Below are 26,895 nucleotides of genomic sequence, written 5' to 3'. Positions count from 1 at the left end.
CTCCTCCTCCGCCTCCGCCGCATTTCTCCCTTGCGGTCGACAGCGCCCACGGGAGGACCCCCCGGCATCGTCTGTCGTGCCCTCAACCTCCTGCGAGGCAAACTCTTGTGCTGCGCTGCCCGAACCGCCCTCACTAAACGAGTATTGGCCACCTCCGGCCCACCTTTCCTCGTCTTAGACGACCTCCCAAAATCGACATGTTTGAATTGTTTGGCGGTGTCTTCGAAGTAGACTCGCAAAGCCGGAATGTCGGCTCCCGTGGTTCCGCTTTGGTAGTGAGCCGCTTCACTCTTGTAGATGGCGCAGAATTTTTTGACCTCTCTGTCGACTCGGTCAAAGTGTGCGGCGGCGGGACCCCTTCGGCTTAATCTCGTGGTAGGCCTTGGTGACCTTTTCCCAGAAGCACTTCCGGGATTGTTGATTCCCCGACGATGGGATCGTACGAGACGCTGATCCAGGCGTTGTACACCGCCGGCGTTTCTTTGGGGTTGTACGGATGCCGGCCTAGATCCTCCTCCTCCTCGTCCGCCTTCGCCTCCGCCCTGGAGCTTCCACCGCCTCGGCCTCCTCCACCGCCTCGGCCTTCTTCCGGAGTGGGTTCAACGGAATAATCCTCCCGAATCTGGGATAATCCCTGCGAATACCTCGGGGCGGAGGGACGGGCGTATGCATCCACATCAAAATGGGGTGGTTGGTACCCCCGGCGTCGACGAACCGGAACCACCACCTAGGATATTGTACATGCCCCCAGTCGCCGAACGCGTTGATGTCAAACCTGCCGAAGCCGCCACCGCCAGAGTTTCCGTCGCCGGACATTTTGTGATGAGAGGTTAGATGAAAATTGGAGAGGAAATAGAGATGATTTGGGAAGAATAGATGTGTATTTGTGTGTGAAATGATGATGAATTAGGAGTATTTATTTATAAAGTAAAAAATAAATAAATAAACAAATAAATAAAGAAAAAATGGTAATATTACCGTTTTTGGTTTTTTTAATTTTTTTTAATTCGATTTTTTTTAAAAAAAATGATTTATTGCGTCAGCGTGACGATGCCCACTCGCGGGCTGGCGAGTAGGCGTCACGCATGGCGCAGGAGCGCGCCACGTCGCGCTGGCGCGTGGTGAGACGTCTCGGCGGGACGGAACGCTCGGCGGGCTGGGGACGAGACTGGGCGCTGCAACGCGTCGCGCCACCATCTCGTCCCGGCATAACGGATTACGGGCCACCCGCGTGACGCGTTGCAGGTGGCCTTATAGAGACTTGTTTGTTGTTTCGTTCTTTATTCTCTACCAAAAATTATTGTAAAAGAAAATTGTTACGAAAATCCAGTACTTATTTGTTGATTAAGTGATCGACTTCTGTAATAACTTGGAAGAAATATTTGTAGCGATGTTAATAACCATTTAAATTATGAACTCTCATTAAGTTTAAATTGAAATATTAAATACGAAATGTTAATTTATTTCTATTACCCCATTTATATACAAGATGTCATCTTTTGATCATATTCCAAAGGAAAAATTTTCATTGTAAAAAGAAAAGAAAAAAAATACGCATATTCATAAAACACATTATTTTGAATATCAGTTAAAGATGACATTTTATTCATAAATGTGATAATTGAAAAAAATTAAAATTTCAAAATTTTATATTCCATTTTAAACTTTGTGGATGGTGAATAAGAATTTGATCCAATTTTATGATATAAATGGCTATTAACCGTTTTTTTATTGCGTATAATCAATGTAGCTTAAACTTGGTATCAAATATCAATAATTAACTAAATGAATGATGGCCAATAAAATGTCAAAGTTAAGAGCAGAAAGAAAAAGCTGGGGCGTGCATTCTCCTGATGCTCCATGCCATTCTTTTTCTACAATGAAACAAATTTTGGTCTAAACCAACCCCAATAAAGTTACCAAAATTTAACTTTTATTAGAATACATTCAATAACATAAATAATAAAATAGTGTAACTGACATTGGATTTAAGCTCAATATTTTTTTGAATAACGACTTAAATTTGAATAGGAGTGAGTACTTAACGCATCTTATTCGCCAGATGATTGGACATAATTTTTTTCTTTCTATTTTAATCATATTCTAAAATTCTTAGAATGTCAATTCCCTTCATTAAAGAAATACTGTCTATTTTCTCGAAGAAGAACATTAGAGAGCAGGCATGAGTTGTGCAACTAGTGTTTATTCAGAGAATATAATACTGCAAACTAGCTGGTCCCAATTTTTAACATAAGGTTTCATACGTTTCATTTCTTATTTAACCATACAATAACAAAATCAACACTTTCTTTCTCATAAAATAACTCAAAATTTTAAGTTGCATTTAGAGCATCTCCAATAGCGGCGAGCGCACCGGCTAGCCGATTCTTGGCGCTCACCGGTCCGCTCGCCGAACCATTGCAGCCGGCGAGCGCCAAATCGGCGAGAAAAACGGCGAGCACATGCCAATTCCCGAGCACTCGGCGATCCGCTCGCCGATCTCCTGGCCGCCATTGCAGGCTCCAGATCGGCGAGCGGGATATTTTTTATTATTTAATTTTCGAAACACTATATATACGCGATTTGGACATCTTTTTCATTTGCACCACTTGTTTTAACGAGTACTCTCTCTATCTTAATTTCTGTACAAGAACAACAACGCGAAATGAAGCACAATAACGAGTCTACTCCAGTGACGAGCGGGTCTCAAACTCCGACGGTACCCGCGGGAGGTGGATGAGGTCCGATGCCCGGGTACTACTACCCTTGGCAGCAGAAGATGCCCGGGGTGGCATCAAGGGGTGGTATGCCGGGATGGCAGGGGATGCCGGGCGGGGAGGGGGGACCGGGGATGCAACCCCCTATGCCGATGATGCCGGGGTGGACACCCGGGATGCAGATGACGCCAGGGTACCCGGGGATGCAGGGGACGCCGGGGGGGGGGGACAACGTCTATCGCCCCAGTCTTGATTTTGCTACTGCTGCTTCGCACACATCGACCCCAGCGGAGACGCAGTTCACTGAGTGTGATACTTTCTCCTTAGAGGAGTTGGGGATAGATCTCGGGGATGCGGACACCCCCGTTCAAACGGGGGGAGTAGGGCGGGGTCGGGGCGCGCCAAAGAAGAAGAAGAGGAAGGGCAAGAGGTGGTCGGCGAGTCGTCGCAGCCGGCTGATGACGACAGCCCGGCACGGAGGAAGTGGACGGAAGCGGAGAACGTCACGCTGTCCAAGGCGTGGGTGAGTGTTTGGGATGATCCCCTCGCCTCGAACAATCAGAGGATCGTCAACTTGTGGGCTAAAATAGCAACAGCCTACAAGGCATTTTGCCCGGAGGGGAGGCCACGCAGCGGGGAGGAGTGCCAGAAGGGGTGGGACCGAATGCGGAAAGAGGTCTCCCGATTTTCGGGCTTGTACACCAACGCCCTCCGAATGCAGTCCAGTGGCCAAACTGATCAGGACTGCAGGAGGATGGCGAAGAGAGAGTTCCCCGTGCCCGGGCTTTACAAGGAGTTCACCTACTGGAACTGCTACCTGGTGCTAATGGACTTTGAGAAGTTTCGGGCAGGAGTCGATGCTGGCTGGCCGAAGAAGCAGCGCCTGAACTATACCGGGGATTACGCCGGCGGCAGCAGCGGCGGTTCCCACGACCTCCCCGAAGATGCTCAGGAGACCCCGTCCCCTCCCGTGTTTACTCGCCGCACTCGTCCGGTTGGTCAAAGGCGGGCGCAACGGGCTCGCCCGAGGTCCGAGGAGGTCCAGTCGCCATCCCCCACTGTTGGCAGCCCGACAGCCGACCTCGTCTTCTTGGCGCGTCAACAAACGCGGGCTCAGATGTACAAGGTCATAGCTGACTGGAAGAATGCCACTGACCCCGAGGAGAAGAGTTTTTTTCACGCACTGCTCGTGAGTATGCGAGCCGATTTGACTGCCGCCGCGGCACAGGTAGGGGGCTCAGACGCAGGCTCAGATGCTGCAAATTTGGGGGTCCCGGTTAGCGGCGCCGAGGGCGACGACGACGAGGCTTGAGGCGGAGGCGGGGGGGGGGATTCGTGCGTGGAGTAGGAGTTTTTTTTAAATTAATGTAATTTTTTATTGTAATTTTTTTTAATTAATGTACTTTTTAAAATTTTAATATTATTATTGAATTTTTCCGTATATGTGTCGTAAAATTAATTCCGTATTTTGTGTGATTGTTAATTATTTGTTTTTAATAATTTTGTTTATTCTGGCTGGGCTATGGCTGGGCTATTACTTGTCCAGTTGCTTGTCCTGATGATGTGGCAGGAGGAGTTTTAGTGCTGATGATGTGGCATGAGGAGTTTGTGGATGGGCTATGGCTGGGCTATTCTTATTGGAGATGCTCTTAACTTTTAAGATTTAGTGTACTAGCCGGTCATGTTGGATCCCAACGCTTCTGCCAAAAATAATCATTGAATTATTGTCAATGGCGGATCCAAGATTCAAAAATAAAGGGAGTGAAATATATATTACTAGCTTGGTTTATGATGGGTATGACTCTTTTTTCGGTGTTCGAGGCGACGTCGGAGGCAAACGGAGGGGACGGACTGAGAATTTCATGTTTGGATAAGGGGAAATCGCCATCGTTCGGCTTCATTTTTGAGGAGATTTGGTTGAAAAATATGTAGAAAAAAAGAGGATAAGAAAAGTCACAAAATAAACCCGTCGTCCACTAATACTTGTCGCTAGTTTTTCTTTTTGGTCCGCCCTCCAATACTTGTTACACTTATTTTTTTACGAATTTTGGTAATGGTCCTCACCTTCTAATAACTTATTCTCAATCACATTTTAGACTCACGCCACTAACTTTTTCAACCCATTTTCTGACTTAAAATCTATGCTGTGTCAAAGTGTGATATTTAATGGCGGACGGAGAGAGTAGTTATTTTAGGTATATCTCGTCACACCATTCCAACCAACTTCTTCAATTGGATTTATTCTCACTTAATTTGTTTGAGAAGTATTTTAGTTAGAGTACTTTGTAAATTGTAATGGTCCATGTCATGGTTTCTTGTTCTTTTACTACTACTAGAAAAAAAAATTATAGTAGTAGATAAGCTTATAAGTTCTAATTGCATGACATGACATGACATCCCTTTGTTTGAGCAAGAAAAGGAAAAAGCAATTTTCTCAGGTTCCTTTCACATTTAGAAAATGTACTAATTATTATACTCCCTCCGTCCCATAATACATATCACACTTTCCTTTCCTTTTTAATTTATCCCACAAAATATGTCACATTTTATTTTTTTTAAGTTTCCTCTCACATTAATATAAATATATTATTTTCTCTTTCACTTAACACACAAAACAACACCTCTTAAAATCTCGTGTCAATCCTCAAGCGTGACATCTACTATGAGATGGAAGGAGTAGTAAAAGTATGAATCCATTACATGGCTATTAGTGATACTTATTCAAAACCATAATACACCCATCTGCTGATTTAATATCTCCAAGATTTCATGATAAATCTTTCTATCTATGCTTAATTGTTGTTGTAGTGTGGCATTATTAATTTACTAGTTTTAACCCACGTGCGATGCACGATGAAATATTTTTTTATCATATGATTTTAAATTGTTAATTGATTAACACAAGATCAAGTTTTGATTCCGAAAATAAATTGGTAGTATTGCAAGTTTTAAAATTGGATGATAGCTTTTCAAACCTCAAAACGGTTTTAAAATTGTATTTTGAAGTATAAAAGTGCCGACGCAGAATAATATTGTCACAAAATTGTGTGTAATCTTTTTTGTATTTTGTATCCATTTAAATTAGTACTATACTTTATCATAGTCGAGCTTCATTACATTGCAATATAGTGACCCTAATACGCTAAAAACTCAAACCTTGAAACCTAAATCCTAAACCCTTAACATTAAAATATAATCATCATGACCAACAAATGGGCCAAATATAAATAAAATCCTCCCTCCGTCCCAGTTCAATTTTACTTTGTTAATCACTTTGAAACAAACTTTAATAATAGAAAAAAATAAAAAGAATATCATAACTTCATGTTAAACAATATGAAGAGTATTGAAAAATATGGAGGGAGTGAAAAACGTGATGAAAAAAAATATGTGAGTGGATAAATTACCAAATGTTATACTCCCTCCGTCCCGCTTTAGCAGTCCCGGTTGAGTCGGGCACATGTTTTAAGGGGTATTTAAGTGTGTAATAAATAAATGATGTAATGGAGGTTATGTCCCACTTTTAAACAACTTTTTTTGCTTTTTTGTTTTTATGTGTGTAATAAATAAATGATGTAGTGGAGGTTGGGTCCCACTTTTAAATGATGTAATAAATAAATTGATGTAGTTGACATCAATTTTTATGCACCAAGTTCAACCGGGACTCCTAAAGTGGGACACCCAAAATTGACCAACCGGGACTGCTAAAGCGGGACGGAGGGAGTATATTTATAGTCCAAAAAATAGAAGATAACTCCTCAAAACCTTTTCACTTTCTTCACCTATTATTAAAAAATTTAAAACCTTTTAATTTCCCAAAAATTAAAAACTAAGCGTTACGTAAATGTTATCAAATTTTGGAAAATGAATGACAATAATTTCCGCCATTGTATTTGTATGAAATGAGTAACGAATAAATGTGTAATAAATTTTGGAAAATGAAATGGAAGGTCATTGAAGTAATAATCTCAGAATTTACTTTACAACCTTTCTGTTAATCCGCATACTCATACAACAAAAGGTCGTTATTCCTCATACTTATAAATACCAATCAATGGCAATATTAAATCTCCGTAAATATCATTATGGATTTTATATAATTGTATAAAATACTTGAAATTCTAATATGCCTAAGAAAAATTGCATATAAGAAAATTTGTAACTTCATAATGTTGCAAAGCAAGTATGAAAGCAGTAATGTAGTTCTTGAAAGCAAGAATGAAAGCAAGAGAGGTATTTAAATCAACATGAAAATAACTTTTAATTACTACAACACTTATATAGATCACTAAAAAAAGAAAAATATTGTTCTTATCAACATACACTCTTTAATACTACTACTAAAATCCTATCAATATAAAATGGATATAAAATATTTAATATACAATTAAAAATTTTAGGATGACACGCCATAAAAATATAATGAAAATTTTTAAAACTTCTCAAGTTTTACCATATATAATGGAAATGAAATTGCATTTATCCAGCTAATAATAACAATTAAAATGAATTAAGTCATTATTTAGTGAAATTAGCTGGTTTAAAAATTTAGCCATTGATTTCAATGGAATAGATTAATAACAAAATTTGTAACTGACACTAACGATCACTCAATCTTTAAATCAACAATTTTACATCTTAATGAAACAATTGAAATGGCAACAATTTCCCCCATTGTTCTTCAAGTAACTTACCAATCTCATAATCTACTTTGCACAAATTTTGGGTAATAAATGAGCCCTAGAAAATCTATACCATACGCATAATATGGATGCAATGAAATAGCGTATTTTTGTATATTTTTTTTATACAATTGACATGATATTTTTACAATTTAGAAAGATGTAATTTATATATCTCCTATTTCTATTACATCGGTAAACCCTAATCTTGAGAAGAGTTGAGCGCTCTCTATTTTCTTTCACACTCCTCCTTTGAAGCTTTTTCGTTGATTTTTGCTCTGCGCCTCTATTTACCAGCACCTCCGGTCCGCTCTTCGACTCTCACCATCTCGCACGATCTCAGACTATTTCCTCTGTCTCCCTTTACCACTTCAGTAGAACTATCATCAACGGACGCTAGACATTTAGGACGATGTGTAGTGTACTCAGTTGTCGATAGCCATGTTGTACGGTTGACACATGAGAATCATCGCCGGCAACACTCTTTTTTCCACCATGTTCATGACACTTTTGATTAATAGAATTGGTATTTATAGAAGATTTGGTAGCTTTTGGTATTCTTCTCCTTTCAAATTCTTCTCAATTGACTTTTAGTGAGCACAGTTTAATTTATAATAATTAATTAAATCAACATTAAATTGTCTCACAAATTTTTGTCATAAAAAACTGTTAGAATTTGGATCCAATTGGATTACATTTCAATTATTATTCTATTTAATTAGATTAAAGAAGACATTATTTCTGTCGTTTTCTTGAGGATTTGCACACTTGGGTACTTATTGTTACAATATTTCGTAATGGCATTAACATTTCTCAGCTACCTAAATTGCCCTAAAAAAACATCTCTCATTTACCAAATTACCCTCAAAACTCAACTTTTATATTAGTATAGATTTCCAAATAGTATAACATTAAATTGGCATGCGAAATAAAGAGTATTAATAATGAGAAAGAGTGGCTACAACAGACGAAATTTCGCAGCACCTTCCTCATATTGTCCGCAATTTTTGATTGTATACAAGTGACGTTAGTGGAGAGAATGGCCACTCTTTTTCCAATTTTAATAATATCCTTTACAATTTTAGTATTACAGTATTATTTACTATTACTATATCGTACATTAGATTTTTAAAATGATTTGCAAGTGTTATTATATGAAGAATTTTTACCATGTTACGTATGTGTTACATTTTTACCATATATATACAATAATGACTATTTTGTTATATGCAATATATTTTTTATAAGGAGTATTATAATAGTAAATATTAATGGCCGTGATTACTTTTAAATTTCATCAAAAAGAATTAGTGAATGTATGATCTCCCCCCAGATTTGAAGGACGAATATAATATTGCCTGGATAGATATAATAATAAATTCAAAGTTTCCAATTTCAGTAAAAATCTTTTTGTGTATGCTTATTTAATTAATTATTTTATCAATTATTGGCAGTGGCACGCATAGTAAAAAGCAATTAGAACAATCGTTCCTCTCTCTCTCTCGCATTCCTACAATGGACAAAACTTCGCCATAGCTTCGTGATATCGTGAAATCAAGATCTTTTTCTTGTATTTTTATGGTTAAATTCAAAGATAATATATTTATACTTTAAATAGTATCCTTTCGTTTAAATAGTTTGCCTAGTTAACAGGTGCAATTTTTTTCTCGTTATAATTTTTATTCTAAACAAAAGGATTATAAGACTAAATACCATAGTACTCTCTCTGTCCCAAGAAAGTTGAGTCGCTTAACTTTTTTGGATTTGTTTTGAAAAAATCGTAATAAATAGTTAAAGTGGATGAATAGTAAAATAAAAGCGAGAACAGTATAGAGAAGAGTTTTATCTATATTATTCTCGATTTTACCTTACTATTTATCCACTTTAACTATTTATTACATTTTTTCAAAGCGAGTCCAAAAAAGAAGCGACTCAACTTTCTTGGAACCGAGGAAAATGTTAGAGAACTGATTCCGTTGTTATAACTTATAAATAGGCTCAGTTTATTTTCTTTAAAGATAAAACTGATATTGTTAATTTGTTATGTGGACCAACCTCTGCCACTCGAGGTTTGTTGTTTGGCCGAAATTCATTATGAAGGGATACATTATTGTGTTGAAAGGCAAAATATATCGTGTATATACACATAAGGATGTTTAAATTGAAATTCAAATTTTAAAACACTATGAATGATAAATTATTAAGTTATTTTTATTACAAAAATGTGTATTCATAACGGGGTGATTGCAGTTGGTGTCGTGTCTGGTGATGCAGCCTTGAAGGTTGTTCGGTTTGCAAGATTATATTTCGAAATTAAATATGTAGTGCATTTGATTTATGAGATTGAATTTCATAACTCATCCTAGATGATGAATAATCTTATGATAATTAGTCATACTCCACCCCTTTTAACTAAAGTAATCTCTCAATTCAATCATAAATTATATCTTAATATTATTTTATTTAGAAAATCAAACAGCTTATTGTATCAAGTGGCTTTAGTAGCAGTAGTACTATTATTTTATAGTAGTACTATTATTTTATAGTAGTAGTATTACGTGGAGTAATATACGGTGTTTAAATAAGTAAATACTCTTATAACTTATCTATGTACCCACAAGTGGGTGCAGTTGTAAGTCAATTTTTATTATTAGTATTTTGTAATAGTATTATGTGGAGTAATATATTAAATAATTAACACTCGTATCCTGTAACGACCCGCTAAGCCAATATTATTAGAAACAATATTATTAGTTTGATTATCTATATAAGTAACTTTTATGCGATTAAATCCGAGCTACGATAGATTATCGTTGTTGTTTGTTTTGATGATAGACAAATGAATAAAACACACGTAAATATATATTACACCTTTATGAATATAATAAATTTAAGTAAATAAATAAAGTCCCATAATCAAAATCTTAATGTCCGATACATCCAATAAAAGTCCAATAAAAATTTAATTTAATACATCTTTTGTTCTAAAGAAAATCGGGTACATCAACGAGAACAGCTCCGAACTGGAATTGGATTTTTCCTGCACCAAATTAAACAAATAATATATATATATAAAAAAGGGGAGAGAGGGCCGATCATGAGGATGATTTTTTTTTTTTTTTTTTTCAAAACATTAAATGCCTCATTTAATGAGGGCAGGCAAATCATATCCCTTCTGACAAAAGAGAATAATTAGAGATAAGAATACCATGCAACTTGCCAAACCAACTTGATGCCCACGTCTCATGCAGCTTTTTTTTTATACATATGTATAGATATAACAATCACTCACCCCATCACAATCTAAATTCTCTGTATACACCAACGTGGATAGAGGATAGAGGAGTCGAGGAAGGAGAATTTCACACAATCGTACAATCAAACGAAGGTAAAAATCTTTTTCCTTTTGATCGGTGTTATTCATATCATGTTCGTCGTACATCATTCCCACACATAACTCAATCATCAATCGAACACCGCCGTGGCTAATCGAAAACACGAAAGAATATAACCTTGTTTTAAACTTATCTTTCGGGTTGGTTTCGGGGCTGTTCGGAGGTGAATCGGGGCTGTCCCGTCTGAAGTCGGGGGCTGCGACCGTGTTTCGGGGCTGCTGCGACAGCAGCGGGGCTGTTCGGGTTGGTTTCGGTGCTGTTCTGATTGACGCCGGGGCTGTCCGAAGCCGGTGAAGAGTTCCCGTGGCTGCTCACGAACAGCGGCGGCAGTTTCTGGTGTGGAACGGCGGCGGTGTCCCTGATTCCGCCAGCGAGCAGCGAACAGCTGCGATTTCCGCCGGGGAAGACAGCCGCGGTGGCTGCGGCGAATCGACGAATCAGCAGCAGCGGTGGCGGCTGAGCGACGGCTTCCTTGTCCTCTCGCTGCATCAGCGTTTTCCGCGGAAGATAAGACGGTGGTGGTGGCGAAACAGCGTAAAGGTCGCCGGCGTAGGACGATGGAGGCCGACGGATTTGGGATTTCTCCAAATGAGGATCTATGGTAAATTTGGGGGAAAATTTTGTTAAGGAGAGTGAGGGAGGCGGAAGTGCCGAGAGAGAGAAGGGGAGTATTTTTTTTGACTCCTTTTTCTTTGACTTTTAACTTGGGCCTTTATTTTTTTTTAAGATTGGGCTTTTGTTTTGTTTAAAGAAATTGGGCTAATAAATTAAAATTAGAGGATTTATTTAGTTTGGGCCATTCTTTTTAGTTGGGCATTACAAAATAAAATGGAGAGATAAGGATGAGTTAAAAATTGTTTTGGGGCTTTAAAATATTAATTTGAGTGATAACGTGGAGAATTTGGGTTTTGTAAATAAATCATTGGGTTGATAATTGAATTAATTGTGGGGACTTGTTTATTTAATTTTAGAATTTTTTTTCCAAGGCCGAAATAAATATAAATTCTCGGTGGGAAATTATTACGATAAGTTAATCATGGGATTGAATAAATTTTTTTAGGAGTTATTTAATTAATTTCGAAATAATTTTGAAGTATGAATAATTTATCCCAAGCCCGGAAAACATATAATTTTTCTTAACAAAGGGAAAATAGTTGCGATAATTCAATTATGGGCTTAAATAAATTTTGGGATTTTTGTTCGATATTGTGATGGAAAATACGAGGAGCTACCGGAGGAATTATGGGCGTAAGCAGCCGACCGGCATCGCCCCGCGACGCCTCGGGCGGCCACTAAGGAAATGGAAAGAAAGAGGGAGACGACGTTCTCAAGTCACATAAATAATTAAGGTTAATAAAGAAGTGCTATTACTTAAATTTCTCAATTTAATTAATATGTAAGTTTCTAAAATTCTTCTGACGGTGAACAAATGATAAAAGAAATAAAGTAGGAGCATGCATTTCTATAAGTATGTGAATTTCTCGAGTCTTATTAGTACGTTGTTTGTTTTCAAAAGGCTATCTCCGCAAGTAAGGTCGGAGTAAGAAATTCAAGTTAAAGGAACTAAACGATCAAGGTGAGCTTTCTTATACTAAAATACAAATCGTATTTTATGAAAACACGAACACATGTTCATGATTTTTTTTTAAAGATGTTGTCCTGCCATAAATGTTTTGTGTATGATGCCTATCTGTTTGGCTAAGGCCAAGTGAATTATGAATGATGATATAAGTCGAATTCGGGTCCCAGTGAGGGTGGTGTCCCCGCTCGGACTAGTGTACACAAGCTACCTCTGACATGTTGGGCAGAGCAGGTGACCGAGGAAGGTGGCCACCTTCCCGGCACAAGGATACCTCTGACATATTGGGCAGAGAAGGTGACCGTGGAAGGTGGCCACCTTCCCGGCACATGTATGTAAGGTGACCGTGTGAGAACACCATCTCAACGGCACAATGTGATCAGATATGGCTAAGTACAGGAAAAAGGGACTGCAGTCCAATGTGATATTTTTAGTAAGCTCGGGTCTTTTCAACAACACCCCGAGTGTTACTATGATGATGGCTTGACAATATGTTCAAATGTATATGTGTAATTTTCGGCAATGTGTTCACTGAGTACTTTTTGTACTCAGCCCTGCATATATTTCTAAATGTGCAGGTTGAGCAGCGAAGTGGTGGAGGAAGTGCTATTGAGACAAGACATTTAATTCAGTCAGGTTTTGACTCTCGGAGGTTCATGTCTTCATACATGGAACCGCGTTCATTTGCTTCCGTTGTGCATCTTAAAATACTCAGGTCTAATTTTGTTCAAAACTCTGATTTTATTTCAAGCTATTCCCATTTGTTTCGAGCTATGGTCGATTTTTGTTTTCCCCTTTCTTCCCCGTTTCTTTAATCCTCCCCTAGTCGCGATCAACCGTGTTTTCTATCCTTAGAAAATGCGGTCGTGACATATCCATATTTCTATTTGTTATTTACCTTTTTGATTTCAATATATGACGTTATGAATAAATTAGAATTTTCTTTACTAAAAACTACTCCCTCCGTTTTGGAATAAAAGTCCTATTTAATTATGACACGAGTTTTAAGAAATGTAAAGAAAAGTGAGTTGAATAAGTTAGTAAAATATGAGTCCCACTTATATATTAGTTTTATAACAAAATGTTAGTGAAATAAGTTGGTGGAATGTGGAGCCCACTTACCATTTATGGTAAAAGTGAAATACGACTCTTATTATGGGACGAACTGAAAGGGCAAAATAAGACTCTTATTGTGGGACAGAGAGAGTAATAAATAATTAGAAAAAATTATATTATACTAAATCCATTTATAAAAAATAAGTCATCTTATGCTATTTTAGTATGTCGTATAAAATTAGTTCATTTTCTATTTTATTAAAAACCTTTCACCACACTTTATACACTACTAATACGGTAGGTCCTACTATCCATCGAAAATTCAAAATTACTGTACCTCAATTACTTTTTCTTTATCTTTAATACTTTATTAATTTTACATTAAAATTTGTGTCGTCTCCAAAGTCCTTTTAAGGAATGGAGGGTGAATAATTATAGTACGAACTAGTATTTTTCATCTCTTCTTAGAAGATGTTTAGTACCTCTTAAAGTATATCTGCATTGCTTGACCTGTTCCTTCATTCGCCTCAACGTTGTTGTTGATAGCACATAAGTTCGAGATTTGTGGACTAACCCTCTTTAAGTGGGTTCAAACCATATAGTCGATGAGATTGTATGTGCTCAACAACACATCCAGCCCATACCTAGTTGTAGCGATCATGAACCTTTTTCAAAAATTTATGAAAATATCGAAGTAGCACTTAAAAATTAAGAAAATATGTGTGTATCTGGTAAAAAAAGGAATACGACTATTCTGAGACAACTCAAAAAGAAATACTAACTCAACTATCTTGGAATGAAGGTAGTATTGATTAATAATTATCGTGCACCATTATTGTAAATATGTGTGTGTTTGTCAATTTTAAACTCATTGAATTTTAGGTAACACTAAGTACTTAAATTAAAAAGTGCGACATAAATATATTTGGGCCTTAAATGAGAAAATAGGAATATATAAAGAAGCCCATAGTAAGAGGATTCTTGATGGGCCGGTCCCTCTTCCACAGTGAAACCGCCTTCTTCCGTTATTCAACTGCCGTCACTGCTCCACCGTCACACACTCCTTTCACCCAAGGTTAAACTTCCTAATCCTAATTCGAGCCAAATTAAGGTGAGATTCCACTTGAATCTTCTAATTGTAGCCTAATTTGTTGTTAGTTAGTATAATTGGATATGATTTAATGTGAGAGAATTTGAATTACAAGTCGATCGAGGATTGTGTAAATGCAGATGTAATAATCAATATTTTTACTATTATTAATTACAAGTTTGGCAGAAAAGAGAAATTGCCTTATCAATTGACCACCAAACAAATATTCTTCTCCCCAACTCGCCTTCGAATCCTTCAAAATGACCGGAAAGAGTAAGATTCTCATAATCGGCGGCACTGGATACATCGGAAAACTCATCGTCATCGCCGCCGTCGCCGCTGCTCACCCTACTTTCGTCTTAATCAGAGACTCCACTCTTTCTAAACCCCAAAAATCTGAACTAATCCGAAGCTTCACAGATTCCGGCGTCAATTTCATACACGTGAGCTCGATTCTCACCTTTTTTACTTTTAATTTCAATCGTAGTTTGCATTCAGTTTCTATACATTCATAATTATTGACCTCTGAATTCAATTTTTGGTTACCTAAAAATGGTGTAGGGAGATATGTATGAACACGAGAGCTTAGTGAGAGCAATTAAAGAAGTTGATGTGGTGATATCAGCCGTTGGATACGGTCAATTGAATGATCAGGATCGGATTCTAGCTGCTATTAAAGAGGCTGGTAATGTTAAGGTACCTTAGATCTGCATAACAAATTTGCAGTATGAAGATTACTGTATTTAAATTTCTGAATTGAATTTGATGTGGAATTCACATTTAGTTCTGTTATCGACTAATGCCAATCATACTGAACTTTTAGCCTCCTTTACTCTTGTGTAGAATGATAGTTTTATTGGTGTTAGATTGGATTCGTTCTTTTATGACGGATATGTGCATGATTTTTCGTGGTGTTTGATGGCAATCCAGAGATTCTTTCCGTCGGAATTTGGAAATGATGTTGACCGCGTCCATTCTGTTGAGCCGGCAACATCCGTGTTCCAACACAAAGCTCAGTTCCGTCGTGTTGTGGAGGCAGCAGGGGTCCCTTATACCTACGTCTCGTGCAACTTATTCGCTGGTGTGTTTATTAGAACACTCGCTCAGTTGGATGCCACAGATCCTCCAAGAGACAAAGTTGTTATCTTAGGAGATGGGAACATGAAAGGTACTTAAAAGTGAAGCCTTTTTTATTTTTTTTTATCATCATTGTTGGATCATTTTATCCCTTCAAATACTTAATTTTGTCTACAGTCAAATATTTCGATTAGAAGAGGGCCAGAGGAGGGGGTGGGTGGGGGAATTAGGGAATTTCAATCACCATTGAAAAAGTGCATCTTACTGATATATGATCACCTAATTGCCCCCTTAAATGAAGTAGGCGATGTCGTAGTTCTTGGTCTGTCAAGATGTGTTAGTCACTTCTCGAACTCTAAAGCAAAGTGGGTGATGGCATAGTTCTGAACCCTGATTATCACACTCGTATGTTCCCTTTTCTTGTCGCAGCTGTATATAATAAGGAAGAAGACATAGCCACATACACCATCAAAGCTGTGGATGATCCAAGAACATCAAATAAGATCCTCTACATCAGACCAGTTGCCAATACTATTTCGATGAATGACCTAACGACGTTGTGGGAGAACAAGATAGGCAAAAAACTCAAACGGGTGTATGTTCCAGAGGAGCAAGTTCTTAAAGACATCCAAGGTGAGAATATAGGCTTTGCTTCTTAATCTAGTCTAAATGTTTTGAATGCCCTGAATAGTGAATTTATGTTTTTTTGCAGAAGCCCCATCCCCTTTAAATGTGAGACTAGGCATAATGCACTCTGTTTATGTAAAGGGAGATCAGACCCACTTTGTGATTGAGCCGTCGTTTGGAGTTGAGGCATCGGAGCTATATCCAGATGTTAAGTATACCACAGTCAATGAGATGCTCGACCAATATGTTTGAATTATAAATTGCTAAGGGTTTGTTTTTGTGTGAGACAGGCTTAAGAGTTATGAATTCAGATGAGTAAATTCAAGTGTGATTGTGGATATTGAGATTAGATATCAAATTATCAAGTCTCCTTGTTACATGAGCAACCGTGACATGTCAAGTCTCACTAGCTTATTTTTGGGTGATTGCGTAGATTTTGTGTATATATCACCCATACTTGGATTAATTCAGAGATAATCTAATGTTTTTGTACTGTTAAGTTAAGATGAATCATAATCAAATTTGGTTGATGGCATGCCGCATGAGAATATGTTGCGTTTTGTATTGATATTATATTATTATATCTTCGATACAATTTTAAATAGAGGCAAATAAATAGGATTTGAACTGATAGATTCCCCTTACAGATTTTTTTTTAATTTATAGTATTTTCTTTATAATCGATTAAAAATCAGAATATAGACACGAGCCCAAACATTAAATTAGGTTACAAAGAAAGCCGGTAAAAACCGGCAAACAATGTGTGTGTGAGTTGGTCAAGCAATTTAAATGTTAATGTTTGAGGCCAAAGGATCTGAAGTAAAAAAAAGTAGGTGAACAAATATGTGGATATATTTTTTAATACACTAGTCACTAATCACCAGAGCTAACTCTATCTTCATTTGATTATACTACTAAATTACTAATAGTTGAAGATAAACAAGAAGAAATAATTTCTTGATGTAAAAAGACAATTTAGGGGACAATCTAAAACACATACGTGTCAATAAAGTCTCACGCAATAGATATGTGTGTGTATCAATCTTTTACTAGCAATGAACTATATGTACAAAACTTGCAAGGAAAATGAAGAAAGTTGTTTTCACAAAATATGCAACTTTCGTACTTTGTCAATATCAGTCCGGCATATGGGACAACTCTTCATTTCTTCAATTATAAGCCTACAAAAATACAAAATTATAATAAAAATATTGCCACATATTGATATTTGGAAACATATCAAACATTATCCATAGTTAAGTACAATCCAGATAGGGTCCCATTATTTTAAATATAACGACCTTATTTCAATAATCTCATCGCTGCTAAATTTGATGATATACATTCATGTAGTCCAGAGTTTCAAATTTGAGTTCACGATGACATAATTTTTAAATTTAGTGTTGCAATTATTAAAAAAGAAGGAGATATGCATATATATGCGTACCTTTTAGCGCAAGTGTAACAAGTAATAGAATGTCCACAAGGTACAAACAAACAACTTCTTTTGTCGTCGTAACATATCACGCATATCTTTCCATCGTACAAATCGTCTGACGATGAAGTGCAACTCTTGTCACCAGTTGACTCAATGTCGTCCTCATTTGTCCCATACGAAGATATGAACCAAGCTTCCACCTTTGAAGACGATAAACCGCTCGTCTCACCAACCCTCGCTCCTCCACCATCGTCGCCGGAATCCCACAAGAGTTTCATCATCAACGCAATCACCATCAAGAATACTACTAAAATTTCATCACCACAAAATAAATAAATAATCTGTCACAATGGATCATTACAATTTAAGTAGTAAATCAAATACTCTATCTATCTCTAAACATTATTCTCGTTCTGCTATTTGGATGGATCCACAATAATTAATTCATTTTTATTTATAGACACTACCCTCTTATATATTATGGTCACTCTCAATATACCAATATATTGATACGAGCATATCTTCAATAATATCCCCATATCTTTATTAATTAGTTAGTTACTGATTTACCATATCTTTTCATATTTATTAGGATTAATAAATAGTGGACATTGTTATTCATTTCGATCGTTCAAGAAATATCAAATTATCTTATTTTTCTTTTATGGTGTTTTACTTCCTTTTGCAACCCTAAATCTTGGTTTGATCGACGGGCAAAGCTCCCGCGACTACCGTTTATCGTGTTAAGGGAAGTTCACCCTTAACAATTGGTGCTTTCATCTTCGTACTTATGGCTAGTCATACCAACGAAGAAATCTATATATCTTACCTATGTGACCAGATTATGGCTGCCTGCAACAGAATAAACAAGAAGTTGGACGTGATGGACGAACAACAACGCTTGTTCACCTACACGGTTTCATATGCGCCGCTGAAATATTCGGCGCCAGCCTACGTCACGCCGGGGCAAACAACGGCTGAGCACTACTTCCACAATCAGCCGACGCCGTCAAAAGACTACCACCAGCAGCTTCCTCCTCCTAAAACCTACCAGCCGCTGCCGTCGACGTCTCCAACCACCTACCAGCAACCGCCTCTATCATCAGCCGCTACCGCCACTAGCCGACTCCACCAAAACCACCAGCCGCGGCCTTCAAACGCCCACCAGTCGCCACCGCCTCCAAACACCCACCAGCCACCACGTCAAACTACGGCTGCTCCCACGGCACAGTGTCACAACTACCCCCAGCCGCCAATACCCTACCTCTAGCAACGTCCCCAATCCTACCGGCAGCCACCGGTAACAGCAGCCGCCGCTGCAAGCCTACCCCACCAAAACTACCAGCCCGATGGACAGCTGCCCTGCACCGGCAAGCCCCCACTCGGCTGGCCACCGCCACCCCCGCAACACTCTCTGTCTGGATGGTCTCCGCTGAGTCACGACCGTTCAGCAGCACCGCTGCCCGCTGCGGATGTCGCGATCTCAAAGGGGAAGATAGATTCTTCTCTTTCGGGGTTGGTTTTATTTGGGAGGATTGACAGGGAACAAGGGAATTTTAATTTTGTGTATGGACCTCGAATGAAGGTGCACAAAGGAGAGGGGTCTGATTCATCAATTTTAGATGCACAGATGGAATACTCATGTGATTATGCCAAAAATTTTGACTGCTCGAGTTCTTCTTTAGATTCATATGGTGGTGCTGAGGCATCTGTTAGTTCCTTTTGTGATTTGCAAATGAGGCTTTCCGAAATTTCAGCTACTAGATAGGCAAAACCTCGGAATATATGTTGCAAGAAGAAATTAAGGATGCATATGCTTATACTTGTATAGTAGTCTCAAAGATTCAGCCAACACCTCCGCCGCTGCCTATTTTCTTGCCGATTATCGAAAGTGATTTCAAGGTTTGGCTTCAAGGAAATGTGCATGATAGGTTAGATACTTTGAAGTTAAGGAAGATGATGAACTCTTCTTTGATAAAAGAGAACATCGATGGTTTCTATGTGGATTTGCGTATCTGTAATGTTGCAGGTATGAATTATCGTTTAGCATTGCTCGATGCTGCTGCACAGTTGATTCCTCCTTGGATGGACTCGCGTTGTTTGAGCATTCGTGGTCGCGTTGACAATATCCCTGCTTTAGCATTGAATTATCACGAGCCCGCCTTGGTGATTTTTGATGGAGATAATAAAGGAAGACGCTCAGTTGTTCGGCGTGCATTTGATCCCGGAGGAAATAGATCTCGTCAAGCTTATGTTATCAGCGACTCTCTTCTTTGCTTCTTCATGTTCCCACCTTGAGGACAAGGTGAATTTTAACCGTGGGGGAGTTGATACGAGCATATCTTCAATAATATCCTCATATCTTTATTAATTAGTTAGTTATTGATTTACCATATCTTTTCATATTTATTAGGATTATTTTCTTGTTCCTTAAGTTAGGGTATCCACTATTATAAATAGTGGACATTGTTATTCATTTCGATCATTCAAGAAATATCAAATTATCTTATTTTTCTTTTATGGTGTTTTACTTTCTTTTGCAACCCTAAATCTTGGTTTGATCGACGGGCAAAGCTCCTGCGACTACCGTTTATCGTGTTAAGGGAACTTCACCCTTAACAATTTTAAGGAAGAAGTTCCTCAACGATAGATTCCGCGTCGAACGTCGCGGGAGCTTTTGCCCGCCGATCAATCCGGCGACGAAAATTAGGTTTTGTGCGTTTGTGCACGTTGAAAAGAAGAAGAGTGAGACAAATAATTCTGATTTCATTGATTGATTCAAATGAATAACAATGTCCACTATTTATAATAGTGGATAATAACTTAATGAGCAAGACAAAAGATATGAAAAAGATATGCACTCCCTAAATATCTAACTAAATAATGCAACTAAATAATAATGCAAGATATGAAAGATATATTGAATAATGAATGTATCAACTCCCCCACGGTTGAAATTCACCTTGTCCTCAAGGTGGGAACCACGAAGCAACGAAGAGTGTCGAAGACAACAAAAGCTGTGATGTATCCCCTCCTCGATCAAACGTTCCCGGTCGCTGCGTTGGAGCAATTGCAGCATCATGCGACAGTTGCTTCATACGTGCAACTAAACAAGTAGCCACAACATGAACTAAGGCTTCCTTTGCTTCTTTCTCAAATATAGAGACCGTGGAATGTACTCTTTCCCGTTCATCAGAACGCTCTTCTTCCTCCGCCAAAACCAATGACTCTTTCTCACCAACTCGGTCTCGATCCTTGTTTTCACCATTAACTTCAATCCTGTCATTCCCCTCGCCAAGATGCTCAAACTCCACTAAATCGACCAATTCAATTGGAACCGAAGTGTGATCACTATAATCCTGATTTGGGCTGCACGGCGATGGGATCCCGGCTTGTAGGGGCGGTTCATCTTCAAACAATTCCCCCTCCTCTCCATTGACATTGGGGCTGCACGGCAGAGAGATCGCGGCTGAAGAGGGCGGGACAACCATTAGCATCTCATCTCCGTCAAAGGACTTGCGGCTGAAGAGCATGACTTCGCTGCAGCTCTTATCTTGGACTTCCTCTACTACAACGGCCTCATCGGGTACGACGACGGGCTCCTCTGTACAGCGGTACAACAGCAACCGACAGTTGCACTGCTGAGTGGTGGTAACTCGTCAGTGGACACCAGCCGATAACGGGCTGCCCGGTGTCGGGCGGTTGTCCAAAAGGATGAATCGGGTCCTGCTTTTGCGGTCGTGCTCCAGGGAGCCCGTAAGTCGGCACTCCATATGGAGGTCCCGGATCCGGTGGCTGAGGTATGCGCTGCTTGTAGAGTTCATACCCCGAATATACCGTCGGTCCATTGGTGTAGGACGGGTACTGCGGAGGCGTGTGCAGCTGTTGGGTTGCCGGATACTAGCAAGAATTAGGCTGCGGGAACGGCCGTCGGGACTGCATTTGTGTCGCCCTACATGTGAGCTGCTGCTGCTGGTAGGTTTGGGGAGGTTACAGCGGTTGGTGGGTGATTGGAGGCGGCGGCTGGTAGCAGGTGATCTGGAATTGCGGCTGTGCGGCGGCGTATAGTAGAGGTCCGTCAGGTGGGTCGGGTTCCGGGCGCAATGGAGGGAGCGTGGCTGCTGCCCTACGCTCATGCTCAAGCAATCAGGACTCGATTCTGGCAAACCTAGCGAGAATATTCTCCCACGTTGCTGCTGATGAATTCAGTTGCAAGCCTTCGGATGCTTGCGATATCTCCGGCCATGAACGAAGATTGACTTCGGTCATGAGTCTCTCAATGAAAGCACCACCTGTTAAGGAAAAAGTTCCTCAACGATAGATTCCGCGTCGAACGTCGCGGGAGCTTTTGCCCGTCGATCAATCCGGCGTCGAAAATTAGGTTTTGTGCGTTTTTGCACGTTGAAAAGAAGAAGAGTGAGACAAATAATTATGATTTCATTGATTGATTCAAATGAATAACAATGTCCACTATTTATAATAGTGGTCACTAACTTAATGAGTAAGACAAAAGATATGAAAAAGATATGCACTCCCTAAATATTTAACTAAATAATGCAACTAAATAATAATGCGAGATATGAAAGATATATTGAATAATGAACGTGTCATATATTCTCTCGTATAGCTCAATCCTCATCACTTTATCTACTCTACAAATTTATTAATTTTTATTAATATTATTTCTCTACTCATACAACACTAAATAATTCGATATAGTAATTCTTAGTAATTTATATTTTATATTATCAACATTCTAAAACAACAACATATCAACGCCACTAGACTCATCATGACGTGACGTCCCTATCAAGTGTAACATCAATAATAGTATGATAGCAGCGTTAGTTGTGCATATTTATTAATACCCCTCCGTCCCCCAATAATGGTCCACTTTGATTCCAGTACAAATTTTAAGAAATATAAAAGAAAATAAGTTAAAAAGTTGATGGAACAGAGTTCCCATTTTATATATTAATTTTATAATAAAATATTAATAGAATGAGTTATTGTAACACGAGATCCACTTATCATTTATGGTAAAAAGTTAAAATTGACAATTAATAGCGAACAGATGAAAATGGTAAAAGTGGATAATTAATGGGGGAGGGAGTAAAAAAATTTATTTCAAGGAAGACCTCATTGCAAGCAACATTTAATGAGCAAATGTAGTAGTAATAATCACGCATTAACTTTATCAGTTGCAACTTGCAAGCTTGTAAAAGTGGTTTCAGCAGTAATTTACACGATGACAACTTTGGATTTAATTTGCAAAAGTAAAATACAAGATCTCTTATAGTAACAATGCAGAGTTTTTTAATAAAAATTTACCACTTATTGCGATGTAAAACAAGACTTCTATAGGAAAGTCCAGACCGTGACCATCGTCCTGCCACAAAAAAAAAGAAAAAAGAAAAAACAAATTCAAAAGAGAGAATTGAAAATGCAAGATTAAATGTAAGAAAAGATGAATTATCAGTTATAATGTGATTGAGCAGATTAAAATCAACTTCAGATGATGATATACTCCTAGTTAATTAGTTTCACCCTCTCAATCTTATTATTTGGATGATGAAAGATCATATATTTGATCAAGAAAGCATAAAACTGAACTGAAAAGTTAAAATCTGATACAAAGAGTTGTGTTTACCTTGAGATGGATCATGCCTCTCTCTTCTTCTTCTCTTGAATCAAGAAAATGTGATTCCAAAATAAGCCTGCAGTTTCTGTGATGAAATTAATATTTAAATTTTTAAGAATTTTTTTGTTTTGGAATTTGGGAAATGAGGAATGAGGGATGGCTCACGAAAACTGGATGTTGGCACAAAATGATGAATAATCGGTTACTTGGTTGAAGAGGTGACCAATTTTAAATACTGATAGAGTTGGTCGAGCTCAAAGTCTTTGTCTGATTAAATACTCCTACTTCTATTTATTGAGCCGACGACAGTTTCGAAATATTAAAACGAAGATTTTAGATGGAAGTCATATTTTGTTAGGAAAAGTCAAGATTCATGTGATTTCAAAATTGAAATTGAGGGAGAAAAGAATAGTTCTACTTCTACAAAAATGAGTTATAAGGAATAGGTTGAGGATTGTTATTTTCTTAAAATATGGGAAATTGTTTGATTTTTATCTTGGAGATTACATCACATATACGTCTATTATATTATCATTATGCATGTGTCCCCTATAATGATTCACTTTGGGGTACTTTGTAGTTTGCACTACTCATTTAGCTTTACTTACAATCTTTCTATTGATTCAAATGTGGGTACATGCTAATTAAGATCCAACCATATAGAGTGGAGTGTGATCAATTGTTCACTTTATTAAATTGTTAACTCTGCTACCTCATAAACACAATATATTAAAAATGTCAATACATAATTTTGTTGACATTTCAATATATTGTATTGACATTATGTGTTCATATTTTAGTGTCATCGTGTTGACATTTTTAATACAATGCGTTGATGAGTTAGCAGAGTTAGCAACTTAAAAAGTTAGCAATATAACGCACCCTCAACCATTTAATCTATTTTTGAGTATGAGTCTTCTTCAAAAGTAGGTTCGCTTTAATTATTTACTTCAAACTCAAATCCAAAAAAATATTCCATATTCACCTACTTTTTATATCTTTTTAATTATACCTACATACTTATTTAAATTACACATTAATCACACAATACTTTATCAATATGTTATATAAATTACACAATTAAATAAAATTTTCTTGGTAATATATTTATATACTTCCTCTGTCCCCAAAGAGCATGAACATTTGGTTTGACACGAATTTTAATACATAATTGGAAAAGTAAGAGTGAGATAGAAAGAAAAAAAATTTCAAGTATTATTAGTGGAAAATGAGTCTCACCTCATTAGAGAGAAAGAAGTTTCCAAAGTTAGAAATTTCATACTTTTCAGATACAAACTAAAAAGGAAATAGTTCATACTTTTCAGGTAGGGATAGATGGAGTAATAAATATACTTTATATTAAAAAAAATTTATAGAGTACTAATTAACTTGAAAATTAAAATACAACATGGTACAATAAAATTGAAACATAACATTTAAAAACATCACTGTTAAAAAAACAAATCACAATACGCATTTTAAGGAAAAAAGCTCAACAACAAGAACAACAAAATGGCTATGTAACTAGAACATATTATTCGTACTTCGACAATATTGGTGTTATGTACAAACCTATCCCATATCGGGAGTCTAAGAGAAGTTGGAAGGTGTATATAATTTCTACCCAAAGTTAAGCGTGTTTGGGCTTGGTGTTATGTACAAACCTATCCCATATCGGGAGTCTAAGAGAAGTTGGAAGGTGTATATAATTTCTACCCAAAGTTAAGCGTGTTTGGGCTAGAGTAGTACTAGGATGGGTGACCCCCTGGGAAGTCCTCGTGTTGCACCCCTCTTGTTCGGATTGTCGACTGCAACAGTAGTTTGATATTGTCCGCTTTGGGTCAAGCCTGCACGGATTTATTTTTTGGTCACTCCCAAAAGGCCTCAAACTGATTAGGGGTTGGACATGATCATATACACCTACCAACTTCTCTTAGACTTCTGATGTGGGATGAGTTTGTACATAACAAGCCTCCTCCTCAAACCAGATCACATCGGGGACGTAGTCGACCAAGCTCTGATACCACTTGTTCGGATTATCGACTGCAATAGACGTTTGATATTGTCATCTTTGGGTCAAGTCCACACAGATTTGTTTTTGGTCACTCCCCAAAAGGCCTCAAACAGATTGGGGTTGGACATGAATTATATACACATTCCAACTTCCCTCAGACTCCCGATGTGGGATGAGTTTGTACATAACAAGCCTCCCCCTCAAACCAGATCACATCGGGGATGCAATCGACCAAGCTCTGATACCACTTGTTCGGATTGTCGACTGCAACAGACGTTTGATATTATCATCTTTTGGTCAAGTCCACACAGATTGTTTTTTGTCACTCCCTAAAAGGCCTCAAACAGATTGGGGTTGGACATGAATTATATACACATTCCAACTTCCCTCAGACTCCCGATGTGGGATGAGTTTGTACATAACAAACCTCCCCCTCAAACCAGATCACATCGGGAACACAGACGTTTGATATTATTATCTTTGGGTCAAATCCACACTGATTTGTTTTTGGTCACTCCCAAAAGGCCTCAAACAGATTGGGGTTGGATAAGAATTATATACACCTTCCAACTTCCCTCAGACACCCGATGTGGGATGAGTTTGTACATAACAAATCTCCCCCTCAAACCAGATCACATCGGGAACAGACAGATCAAACGTAGTCGACACGTCGAGACATTACGGGTCCGACTCGAACTTGAGTCATCATGTGCCCAACTCAACCTGACTCTGATACCACTTGTTCGGATTGTCGACTGCAACAATAGTTTGATATTGTCCGCTTTAGGTCAAGCCCGCACGGATTTATTTTTGGGTCACTGTCCAAAAGGTCTCAAACTAATTAGGGGTTGGACATGATCATATACACCTTCCAACTTCTTTCAGACTTCCGATGTGGGATAAGTTTGTACATAACAATTGGAGTATTTGAGGATCTGGTCATTATTTACGAGATTATTAGATTACATTTTTTTCGTTTTGTTATTATAACTTATTGTCCGTGTTTTAGTTCATATTAATTAAATAATAATGGGTGATTTGCAGTATTTCGTAAATTTTGCAGTAGTACAATGTTTGGTGTTGTTCTGTAGAAAAATTTAAAAATAAATTTGGATTTGGTGTATAATTGGAGATTTTTCTACACCAAAAATGGGTTTTTGACGTATGGTTGGAGATGGTCTAACCATACAATTAGTATTGAGATAAATGTAAATTTAAAATTCTAAGTTTTAAGATATTATTTAAAATTCGAGTTGATCTTCGAAATATTTCAGTTAAAAGCAAAATTTACCGTTGTTAGGAAGAAAATTAGAATATTTTATTATTTTAGATGTTTTATAGATGAATTTAGATACTCATCAAATGTAAAACTCATCGAAAAATTTTGAAACCCATAATCATAATCTGGGTTGCACTTCCCGTTGTTAAATGATTGAAGAATGAAGCAATTATTTGAATCTCAATCCAAATTATTTTTATTGCAATCTAAAGAAATTCAATAAATCTGATGGAGTGAAGCAATTGATAGCACTTTTTTTCTCAATAATTGATTTTACTTTGATTGGATATTATGGGCAAT

General features: G+C 37.8%; 2 protein-coding genes across 7 annotated transcripts; one reads left to right on the top strand and one right to left on the bottom strand.

Annotated features, from left to right (window-relative positions):
• Positions 1 to 13,044: 13,044 nt before the first annotated feature.
• On the top strand, positions 13,045 to 16,758 carry LOC121805426 (phenylcoumaran benzylic ether reductase POP1-like). 4 transcript variants are annotated; one of them, XM_042205271.1, is made up of 7 exons: positions 13,045 to 13,088; positions 14,437 to 14,540; positions 14,698 to 14,962; positions 15,081 to 15,215; positions 15,450 to 15,687; positions 16,026 to 16,229; positions 16,309 to 16,758. In XM_042205271.1, exons 3-7 carry the CDS (start codon positions 14,780 to 14,782, stop codon positions 16,473 to 16,475), a joined length of 927 nt encoding a protein of 308 aa, XP_042061205.1. In that variant the 5' UTR covers positions 13,045 to 13,088; positions 14,437 to 14,540; positions 14,698 to 14,779; the 3' UTR covers positions 16,476 to 16,758. The 4 variants fall into 4 exon arrangements, with proteins under 4 accessions (XP_042061205.1, XP_042061206.1, XP_042061204.1 ...); XM_042205272.1 differs by having other exon boundaries at positions 13,050 to 13,088; positions 14,706 to 14,962; XM_042205270.1 differs by lacking the exon at positions 13,045 to 13,088 and having other exon boundaries at positions 13,509 to 14,540; positions 14,706 to 14,962.
• Positions 16,759 to 17,152: 394 nt separating this feature from the next.
• On the bottom strand, positions 17,153 to 23,740 carry LOC121802189 (E3 ubiquitin-protein ligase APD1-like). Of its 3 annotated transcripts, none has more exons than XM_042201784.1 (5): positions 23,468 to 23,740; positions 23,312 to 23,387; positions 22,993 to 23,050; positions 17,671 to 17,968; positions 17,153 to 17,404 (listed from the first exon to the last, which is right to left on the bottom strand). In XM_042201784.1, the coding sequence occupies exons 2-5, from the start codon at positions 23,324 to 23,326 to the stop codon at positions 17,326 to 17,328; spliced, it is 450 nt and encodes a 149-aa protein (XP_042057718.1). In that variant the 5' UTR covers positions 23,327 to 23,387; positions 23,468 to 23,740; the 3' UTR covers positions 17,153 to 17,325. The 3 variants fall into 3 exon arrangements, with proteins under 3 accessions (XP_042057718.1, XP_042057719.1, XP_042057720.1); XM_042201785.1 differs by having other exon boundaries at positions 23,312 to 23,378; XM_042201786.1 differs by having other exon boundaries at positions 17,671 to 17,965; positions 23,312 to 23,740.
• Between the last annotated feature and the right edge of the window lie 3,155 nt (positions 23,741 to 26,895).

The sequence above is a fragment of the Salvia splendens genome, chromosome 5 (genome assembly GCF_004379255.2).
Source record: "Salvia splendens isolate huo1 chromosome 5, SspV2, whole genome shotgun sequence".
NCBI classification, from domain to species: domain Eukaryota; kingdom Viridiplantae; phylum Streptophyta; class Magnoliopsida; order Lamiales; family Lamiaceae; genus Salvia; species Salvia splendens.
Note: the sequence above shows the minus strand (reverse complement) of the source record. Positions and strands in the feature narration are given on the sequence as shown.

Bases quoted from the DNA above. Each gene is read 5' to 3' on its own strand.
- LOC121805426 (XM_042205271.1), top strand. From the start codon at position 14,780: ATGACCGGAAAGAGTAAGATTCTCATAATCGGCGGCACTGGATACATC. The intron at 14,963-15,080 runs GTGAGCTCGATT...AAAATGGTGTAG, and splicing joins CCGGCGTCAATTTCATACAC to GGAGATATGTATGAACACGA. The intron at 15,216-15,449 runs GTACCTTAGATC...ATGGCAATCCAG, and splicing joins AAGAGGCTGGTAATGTTAAG to AGATTCTTTCCGTCGGAATT.
- LOC121802189 (XM_042201784.1), bottom strand. The intron at 17,969-22,992 runs GTAAATTTTTAT...ATGAAATTTTAG, and splicing joins GTTTTACATCGCAATAAGTG to TAGTATTCTTGATGGTGATT. The intron at 17,405-17,670 runs GTACGCATATAT...GTATTTTTGTAG, and splicing joins TGTTACACTTGCGCTAAAAG to GCTTATAATTGAAGAAATGA.